The sequence below is a fragment of the Micromys minutus genome (genome assembly GCF_963924665.1).
Source record: "Micromys minutus genome assembly, chromosome: 2".
NCBI classification, from domain to species: domain Eukaryota; kingdom Metazoa; phylum Chordata; class Mammalia; order Rodentia; family Muridae; genus Micromys; species Micromys minutus.
This window is the reverse complement of record NC_137971.1, coordinates 91378922-91389861: the sequence shown is the minus strand read 5'-3', so window position 1 is coordinate 91389861 and position 10940 is coordinate 91378922. Positions and strand designations below refer to the sequence as shown.

Below are 10940 nucleotides of genomic sequence, written 5' to 3'. Positions count from 1 at the left end.
CATGATCTGCAAACAGCCCTCTGCATGCAGTTCCCATCCAAGTGGTCCACTCTGCCCACTCTAGCTGCTTCTATCCCAGGTGGTCATGACAGCCTCAGTATGTTGTTTTCACTCAGTTTTCCTTGGATGCCTGTTGCCATGCCTTGCACACCCAAATCCCAACTCCTGGGTGGACTTTGTGCATCAAGCCACTACACCCTTTTTTTACTCAAGTTGCCACATCAAAGAACACTCCAAAATACTCTGATCCAATTGGCATGATACAATTTGCAAAAATAGATAAGTCAAAAGATCCTCTACAATTCCATTCCTTATAAAATACTCATAGCAACCTTTTTCCATGAAGAGACGCACAGAGAGGAAACATCTGCCTTCACATTGCCCCTTCTTGAATCTCCTGCTTTCTCCTTCTTTTTCACCTTAACAAACCTTTATCTCTATCCCACTGTCTACTGTCCAATCATATTTCACCTTGCCATCAACATACACACCCTGGGATAGAGCCTATTTGTTCATGATAGATGACAGTTTTGATGTGGTCTTAGATTTTGTTTGTGAGAATTTTATTGAGTATTTTTGCATCGATGTTAATAAGGGATAATTGGTCTAAAGCTCTCTTTCTTTTTTTAGGTCTTTGTGTAGTTTACTTTAAAGCATAATTATTGCTTCATAGAATAAATTGGTTAGTGTACTTTCTATTTTATGGAATAGTTTGAAAAGAATGAGTATTAGGTCTTCTTTGAATGTGTGATACAATTCTGCAATAAATTTATCTGGTCCAACAATTAATTCCATTTGGAGATTTTAATGTCTGCTTCTGTCTTTTAGGGATTATGGAACTGTTCAGGTGTTTAATCTGAATCTCATTTAACTTTGGCACCAGGTATCTGTCTAGAATATTGGACATTTCATCCAGATTGTAAAGTTTTTTTTAGTATAAGCTTTTGTAGTAGACTCTGATGATATCTCGAATTTCCTCATTTTCTGTAGTTATATCTTCCATTTCACTTCTGATTTCCTTAATTTGGATATTTTCTATGTTCCCTCTGGTTAGACTAGCTGAAGGGTTTATCTTTCTTGATGATTTACTCAATCAACCAGTTCCTGGTTTTGTTAAATTTTTGTATAGTTCTTTTTGTTTCTAATTGGTTGGTTTCATCCCTGAGTTTGATTATTTTTCTGCCATCCACTTCCCCTGGGTATATCTGCTTCTTTTTGTTCCAGAGATTTCAGGTGTGTTGTCAAGCTGCTAGTGTATGCTATCTCTAGTTTCTTTTTGGAGGCACTCAGAGCTTTGAGTTTTCCTATTAGCACTGATTTTATTGCATCCCTTAAGTTTGGGTATGTTGTGCCTTCATTTTCATTAAATTATAAAAAGTCTTTAATTTCTTTCTTCATTTTTTCTTTGACCAGTTTATCATTGAGTAAAGCATTGTTCAGCTCTATGTGTATGTGGGCTTTGTTTTTCATTGTTATTGAAGACCAGTCTTAATTCATGATAATCTGATAGGATACATGGGATTATTTCAATCTTCTTGTACCTGTTGAGGACTGTTTTGTGACAGATTATATGGTCATTTTTGGAGAAGACACTATGAGGTACTGAGAAAAAGCTATACTTTTTGTTTTAGGATGAAATGCACTACAGACATCAGTTAAATCCATTTGGTTCACAACTTCTGATAGTGTTTCTGGTGTTAGCTAGTCTTCAGGATTCTCACAGTGACATGGCCCTCTTGTAAGCATGTGTTCTCTCCCAGCAGGGTCTGGGTACAGAGATCTGAGACACAGGGTCAGCACAGGGTGCAGACAGAAACAGGAAGGATCCTGTCCCAGACTGCTACATGGTTCCCATGTCCTGAAGCCTCTGGGAAGGTTCCTCTTGGGCCAGAAATTTGAGCAGAAGTGGTGGTCTCACCTGTGCTTTCAGTTGTGTCAGAACTCCTCGGAGACCAGCTTTATCCCAGCAGGGTCTGGGTAAAGAGAGCTCTGGCACAGGGTCAGCTCCAGGCACAAAAGGAAACCAGAAGAAACCTGTCCAAAATGTTTCTGGATTCCAGTGTCCTAAGGGCTCCGGGTGGGTTCCTCTTGGGCCAGGAATTTGAGCACAAGTGTTGGTCTTAACTGTGCTCTTAGATGTGTCAGCACTTCTGGAGACCAGCTCTCTCCCCATGGGGTCTGGTATAGAGAGCTGTAGCACAGGGTCAGCTCTAGATGCAGGTGGAAACCAGAAGCTTTTTTTGAAAGGATTCATGAATGGTTTAATTTTAACCATAGTTGGGTGATCTGTAGTTGTATCTGCAAGCTTAGAATGGAATATTTGGGCAGATATTGTTGTTATTGTTTATCATTATTATTATTATTATTATTATTATTATTATTATTATTATTATTATTATTATTATTATTATTATTATATACCATAAAACAGTTTTCTCTTCATCCTCTGATCCTAGTTTCTTTATGCAGCACCCCCACCTTCCTCATAAAATTCATTCCCGTTCAGTTTCTCTTCAGTAAAAGTCAGCCTCCATAGATATCATCCAGCCAGGTCATATTAAGTGCAGTCAGACTAAGCATCGCCTCTCCTATTAAAGCTAAAAAAGGCAACCCACTTAGAGGAAAGAGTCTCAAAGGCAGACAACAGAGTCAGAGACATCTCCTACTCCTACAAGACAATCAAGCTGGCCGCCAGTAACATATGTACAGAAGGCCTCAGTCAGGCCCATTACAGGCCCAGGATAGTTGATTCTTGAGTATTTCTTGTAGTTTCCCTAAAACCTCTGCTCTTACAGTCCTTCCTTGAAGATTGTTTCCAGGTGAGAAGAGAATGTATGGGGCATCTTTCAAAATTACAAAGACCTCAAAGCATCTTATTCAGTCTCATATTAACTAATAGTGTTATTACTCAGGTAGTAGTGACCATAAAAATATTCAAACCTATAGGCACATAACTTTAAATTTTTTACCATTAAAAAACTTAATAATATGCCATAAGATGTAAGGGTAAATAATTTAAGCTGAAAATTAGGACATGGTTTTTTATCTGGTAAAATTTTTAACTATTATTTCAGTGGTCTGTGGTGGGTTTATCTATGGGAATAGCTGACTCCTGCTCAAGCCTTCTGTTCTTTACTAAGCCTTCCATTCTACCCACTGTGCCCCATCTCTGTCCCACTCATAAAGCTCCTGCGGTAACAAAGAATGCAAATATTTTTTCTCCTTTCCTCGAACACAGGGGAATTCATGCTTACGTTCCAATAATTACTTACATTCTCTCGAGCTCAAACTAGGAGCTCCTAAGTAGGATAACAATAAAAGTAGGCTCTGTTGTTCTTTCACAGCCATAGTTTACTCAAAAGATCTACACACTGCTACTGATGTTGATTCAAATAATCTTTCCATAAATAAATTAATCACAATAAATTTGTGGTATCTCCTCTCTGCCAGTCATGAACGTATGTGTCCTTGAGTTGGAAAAAAGTATTTTCTGATTTGTACCCTCATGGGAAGAATAGCATCATCATCAGCCAAGGAAACTGAGGTGGAGAGGGTGACTGGGAGAGGGAGCACCTTCATGGAAACAAATCGAGGATAAAGAGGGAGCAGAGTGAGGAAAAGGATATAACATGTGAAATGTAAATACAGAAAATATACAATAAAAAAGTGGAAAAGAAGGAAAGTACTTTCTATACTCTTGACTTATATATCTAGATTTTGTATATGTTTCTGTATATCCTTTCATTTATAGGATCATTGGATAACTATACAACCATATACATTCTTCTCTCTTAAAAAACTAATTGCACAAAGAGAACACCTCCCAGACAATCTTAGTAAATCTTAAAATTGAAGTATAATGAATGTTTAAGTCAAAATGTTTAAATAATATTTTATCTATAGCTGGTGTAATAACTACTTATGCTTGTATGATCTTTCCACATTGATACATATTGATGATTTAATCAAGAGAATGTATAATACACATCCTTTAGCATTTCTCTGTGGTGATGTCATTCATAATACTCTTTGTTGTTTCTTCTAAAAGAGACAGTGCATTAAAATAGGTAACTATAGTTACCCTATTTTCAAAAATAGAACACCAGGATTTGTTCTTCTATTTTAATTATATAATTATATATTTGACCAAGCTTTTTTATCTCCCTACCATTCCCTTGTTTTCCTTAGCCTTTTGTAATTTTCATTCTAACTTTAATTTCTACATGTCTATGTTTGGATAACATATTGTCCTCCAAGTATTTGTTTTTGTTTTTCTCTGTAAGAATGCAAAATGCTCTGAGAAATTTCTACAAGTTTCTCATTTAATTATCATACAAGATAACACTCTACATATTCATTTTATGCCCATGTTTAATTTCCTTAGGGGCACCTAATATTGAGAAAGCAGTATGAATACTTCGATTTAGATAATTGCTCTTCAGGGAATCTGACTCTGTCTCTTTTATTCCACGAGCTTCTGATTGGCTTTAAAAGATGCAAGGCATCATTCTAGCCACAGATCTATGAAGCTACGGATGGCATGGGCCAAGATCATGTCAAAGTGAGATTCTCAAGTCACATACAATATTAAATGGTAAGTGCTCAAGCCTATGGTCTACCAGTCTTCCAACCTAAAGCAGCTTGAGAAAGATTTCAACCTCTTACCGCATATGTAGCAGAGGATGCCCTTGTGGGACATCAATGGGAGGAGAGACCCTTGGTCCTGGGAAGGCTCAATGCCCCAGTGTAAGGGATTGCCAGGGTGTGGAAGCAAGAGTAGGTAAATGGGTGCAGACACATCCTCATAGATGCAGAAGAAGGGAGAATGAGGTAAGTGGTTTCCAGAAAGGAAGGCAAAAAAGGGGATAACATTTGAAATGTAAATAAATAAAATATCCTCTCCTAAAAAATAAAAAGATTTCAACCATCATCTCTGGTCAAAGCTCTGTAGCTTTCTTCCTATTTACAGGCACCACTTTAGCTGCCTGAACATGTGAGATGAAATGACAAGAAGCCTAAAGACAGCTAAGGGCCAGTTCACAAAAAGGTCATAGGTCATAAGGTCTAGAAATAGCTCTTCTACTGTAACACTTCTAGTGTACACACTTCCTGTATCCCTCATGTAACTCATGCATCTTGTCGGGGCTGATCTATTACTGGAAACTCTCTGTCTTCTTGTTTCCCACATCAATGCAGTGATAGCACCAGCCAGACAGTAACAGGAAAGAACAGTGCAATTAGATAACTGGGGATAAGCCGATCTCCCAGAGAATATTTTTTCATTGAGAATTTCTTTTATTCTGTCTTTTTCCTTAGATACTCTGTATTTATATTAGAGGTGTTATCCCTTTATCCCGCCTTGCTCCCATCCCCCTCAGCCTGTATCTGCCTGCATGAAGTTCACTCCTTTCTGATCCCCCTCTTCATTCCATTGCCTTGGTATTCCCCTACATTCGGAAAATGTGCCCACAGATAATACTTTTTAAAAAAAGTTTGTAGGCAGGAAACACTAACACTTATTTATTGCTAAAAGCTTATGAAAATATTCAGACATATTTTCTAATGTAGATAGTAACATGGCTGTCTTGACAGTAAAAAAATATATATGCACATATGTAGATGTAATTTACATAGGAGTCACCTTCCATCCTGCACAGTTCCAAGCCTGTGGTACTCAGTGTATCACATTCTTGTCCTTCTGTTGATATGTTCTGAATTATTATTCTATTCTATACTGCTTTTTTCTCTCCATAGTTAATTGATTTCTTTTATCACCACCCAACCTTTGAAACACTTCCTAAACTAAGGAGAGCAACTGTGTTATGATTTGTTTCAAGAACATGTGCCCCTGAATGACTGCAGAGATGGGGGACCAGAGATAAGAAAAAAGTTGCAAGTGTACTAGAAAAAAAATCAAAAACTCAGTAAACCAAGTTAAGAGGATGAGCTTTTCAGGCCAGGAGACTCATACTCAGCCCATTAAGGAACTATTTGTTGAAGCATCTATTTTAACACCACCAGGTTTTTATACACTCCAGGTCTGGTGTGTGTATGATCATTGCTCAGAGGCCATTGATTGTTCCTGACTCTCTCCACCTTAAGCTGCAGCACAGCCCACTGTGCAGACCTCTCCCAAATCTCATACCTGCTGAGTTCAACTGCAGCAGGGAGGGATGAGTACCAGGATCCTATGTGCAGGAGGGAAATGAGAGCTGTGCTTCTTCATTGTTATATTTGATATGTTCATAAGAGGTTTTAAAGACTATGATTTTTAATCCCAATGTATCCCAGTGTAGCCACAGTTTTCTTTTTCTCAGAATGCAATGTCACACATGGACTGTGACAATGATTGTTTTCATGTAAGGCATGTTCATCCCATTGACACTGCATACAATGTCATTATCTACAGAGTTCATGGTTAAAAACTGCAAAATTAATTTACAAAGAAAATTACAAAAATTGTACTGTGTTAAGCCGATTTATCAACTTATTCACGTGCATAGCTGTCCTTAGCTACCTATATTCCAGAGACAGCAAGTTAGACACCCGGCAGGATACACCTAACATCTCTGCTTAACCTGGAATCCTTCTGCTGATCCTCAGGTCTGAGCCGTTTTGTTGTTGTTGTTGTTGTTTGTTTGTTTGTTGGTTGGCTTTTATGTAAATAGAGATTTCTCTGACTTTTGAAACCTAAATCAATTTCCTTTAGGTCTTTCTCACATAATGTGGGACTTTTTCATCCCAGAATGTAATGTTTGTGAAGAGAAGGCTTTGGCATACTAAATGACAGTGTTTGAACATCAGAAGATGTACATGTGTTCTCTGTTTTATGGCTAAAATTGACAGAAATTTTCTGAGTAAGTCCAGAAATCTATACTTGTAGCCCCATTTTCTGGGGCCCCTATTCTTTCATTGGTTACATACAACTTTTCTGACTGAGCCCAGACTGTGTGATCCTCTGCTGGGGTTAGATAGGAAGTTCTCTGGTGTGTATGTATTGGGGCTTCATACCATTGGTGTATGCTGCCTCACAGTCACTGTCTGAGAAAGCCCAGGGGTCCTGGTCAGTTGAGACTGATGGTCTTCAGATAGGATTGCCCTCCTCCTCCACTCCTTCCAGCTTTTTTAAATTCAACCATAAGGTCACAGCTTCTGGTCATTTGTTGGTTGTAAATATCTACATCGGACTCTTACAACTGCTTGTTGGGTCTTTCAGAAGGCAGTAATGATAGGCTCCTGTTTGTAAGCACACCATAGCCTCAGTAATATTGTCAGGCCTTGGGGCCTCTCACTGAGCTAGAGCTCAGTTTGTGCCTGTCACCAGACCTCCTTTTCCTCAGGCTTCTCTTCACTTTTGTTCTCACAGTTCTTTCAGACAGGAACAATTCTGGGGCTGTGTTTTCTCCTGTGGGATGGCAACCCATTCCTCAACTGATGTGCTGTGCTCTGGAGGTAGACTCTAATGTGCCCTCTCCCTAAGGCAGGGCATTTCATATAAGGCCTTTCCTTTTGAATCATGAGGGTCTCTACCTCCCAGATCTCTAGCACATAGTAGGGAGTCCATGCCTCCTACATCCAGAGGTTGTTCTTTCCATTTTATTCTTCTGGCCCTCAGGTTTTCAGTCCTGTTCCTTTTTTACAATACCTAATCATATTCCCCCTTCCTTTCCCATCTACCACCCAGATTCCTACCTCTCTCTGCCCCCCATGATTTTTTTTTCCAAACATGTGAAGCATCCTCATTTGGGCCCTTTCGCTTATTAACCTTCTTGAGTTCTATGGATTGTATCCTAGGCATTCTGTACTTTTGGGCTAATATCCATTTATTATTGAGTACATACTATGCATGTCCTTTTGGGTCTGAGTTACCTCATTCAGGATGATACTTTCTGGTTCCATCAATTTGCCCTCAAAACTCATGATGTCCTTGCTCTTTATTGCTGAGTAGTATTTCATTGTGTAAATGAACATTTTCTGTATCCTTTCTTCTGTTGTGGGGCATTTGGATGATTTCTAGCTTCTGGCTATCACAAATAAGGCAGGTATGAACATAGTGAAACTTGTTCCCTTGTGGCGTGGTGAGACAACTTTTGCATATATGTCCAAGATTGCTATAGCTGAGTCATCAGGTAACATTTATTTCTAATTTTTGGAGAATCCTCCAGATTGATTTCCTGAGTGATTGCACCAGCAATGGAAGATTGTTCCTCTTTCTCCACATCCTTGCCAACATGTGTTATCACCTGAGGTTTTCATCTTAGCCACTCTGATTGTTGTAAGCTGGAATCTCAGGGCCATTTTGATTTGCATTTTTCCGATGACTAAGGACTTTGAATATTTCTTTAAGTGCTTCTCAGACATTTGAGAACCCTCTGAGGTGAAACTGAGCAGAAAGCATATCCAAACTTATGTGACATAATGAAAGCAGTGCTTAGAAGAAAATACATAGAAGTAAGTGTCCTGGTAAAGGAATTGGAGAGATCCTAAACCTGCAAGTTAACAGCACATCAGACAGCTCTAAAGAAAAGGAAGCAAAAGTAGGGAAGAAGAGGAAATGGCAGGAAATAGTCACACTCAGGGACAAAATCAACCAAATAGAAACAAACAGAACTATACAAAGAATCAACAAAATCAAACCTGGCTTTTTTGAGAGAATCAAAAAGATAGATAAACTCTTACCCAGACTAACCAGAGGGCACTGAGCCAATAGCCAAATAAACAAAATTAGAAATGAAAGGGAGCCATAAAAACAAAAACTGAGAAAATGCATAATGTTATCAGATTATACTACAAAAGTCTATAGTCAACAAAACTGGAAAATTAGATGAAATAAATGGTTTTCTAGACAGATACTACATACCAAAGTTAAATCAAGAGCAGCTTAACTATCTAAACAGGCCCATGTCACCTCAGGAAATAGAAGGTATGAAAAACCTCCCAACCAAAAAAAGCACAGTGCCAGATGGCTGTAGTGCAGAATTTTACCAGAACATCAAAGAAGACATAATACCAAGCTTCCTCAAACTATTCCACAAAATAGAAACATAATTTATTCTATGACACGACAATTACTCTGATACCTAAAACACAAAAGGACTACCCCCCCCCACAATAAATAGAGAGCTGCAGATATATTTTTCTTATGAATATCAATGCAAAAATAGTCTATTAAATTTTTGCAAATCAAATCCAAGGACACAACATATTGATTTTAACCTATCTAAATGTTCTTTCTTTCTATTCTTCCTTCTTTCTCTTTTAACTGAACTTCTGGCCTACATTTTAATACACCTCCTAGATTCTCAGCTACTTGCAAAAGAATGTAAGTTGTCATGACTTCTACCTGTCTCATTAGACATTCATCCATTAACCACTACTTGTGGACTCTTTCTATGAATATTAAACTCTTGTTGTACCAAACAAACCTGTAATGTTGGCTCCAGAGGGCTTTCCTACTCTTATGCCCCATAAAAAATACTTATCATTATAATACATTCAAATGCTGAAGCAAGATACCTGAAAGTAATCTTGGTACTTCTCAATTTAAACATTATTTCATCTGCGTAAATATCACAGAGCACTGAACAAATCATGTTTCTGTGATATTGGTCAAATAGAATGAAGACAACAACAATTCTGTTTATTTCTATAAAGTTCTAATACAATGAATTTCAGGTAGTAAAAGTCTATGTCTAGGTACATGTGCACAGATACAACAGTCATCGGAGTACATTCTCCCAGAGGAAATATTTAACTTCATTTAAAACACAGCTGAAAAAATACAAGTTGAAAGACATGAATACAAGTGTCTCAACTATAAAACTATAGACAAAGAATCCTCAGTGTACAGCGTTTGGCTGCTGAATAATTCAGTATTGCATTTCTCAGGGACAATGTGTAACACATACTTCTTGATTGTATTGATTGCATGAACAATGACATCATACTGATGCTGTTTCTCATGTTGATTACAGATTCTGTAAGCTGCATACATGTCAGAAGTAACTAACACCACTCAGGATCCTTTCTACTTCATCCTCATGGGCATCCCTGGATTTGAGAATATCCATCTCTGGATCTCAATCCCCTTCTTCTGCATCTACAGCATCTCCATCATGGGCAACACCACCATCCTCACCGTCATCCACACAGAGCCATCTCTCCACCAGCCCATGTACCTCTTCCTCTCCATGCTGGCCCTCACTGACCTGGGTCTCACTCTCACCACGCTCCCTACTGTCATGCAGCTCCTCTGGTTCAACATCCGGGAAATCAACTTTGAGGCCTGCTTTGCACAGTTTTTTTTTCTCCATGGGTTTTCATTCATGGAATCCTCTGTTCTATTAGCCATGTCCTTTGACCGTTATGTGGCCATCTGCCGCCCCCTCCACTATGCCTCAATACTCACCAGTGAGGTCATTGGTAAAATAGGGTTGGCTATCATTTGCCGCTGTGTCTTAGCTGTTCTTCCCTCCCTTTTCCTGCTCAAGCGTCTGCCCTTCTGCCATTCCCACCTTCTGTCTCACTCCTACTGCCTCCACCAGGATATGATTCACCTGGTCTGTGCTGACATCAGGGTCAACAGCTGGTATGGCTTTGCTCTGGTCCTGCTCATTATTGTGTTAGACCCTCTGCTCATTGTAATCTCCTATGTACTTATCCTGAGAAGTATCCTAAACACAGCCACTTGGACTGAAAGACTCCGGGCTTTCAACAACTGTTTGTCCCATATGCTGGCTGTTCTGGTTCTCTATGTACCCATGGTTGGTGTGTCTATGACTCATCGCTTTGCCAAGCATGCCTCTCCACTGGTCCATGTTATCATGGCCAATGTCTACCTGCTGGCACCTCCTGTGATGAACCCCATCATTTACAGTGCAAAGACCAAGCAGATCCGCCAAGGAATCACTCGCCTTCTCTTGCAGAGAAAGGTGCACTGA

General features: G+C 39.0%; 1 protein-coding gene across 1 annotated transcript; it reads left to right on the top strand.

The window, feature by feature from the left end:
* Positions 1-9992: 9992 nt before the first annotated feature.
* LOC308418074 (olfactory receptor 51Q1-like) lies at positions 9993-10940 on the top strand (the record flags this gene model as incomplete). The annotated part of the gene is made up of 1 exon (XM_080913404.1): positions 9993-10940. The coding sequence occupies one exon, from the start codon at positions 9993-9995 to the stop codon at positions 10938-10940; it is 948 nt and encodes a 315-aa protein (XP_080769530.1).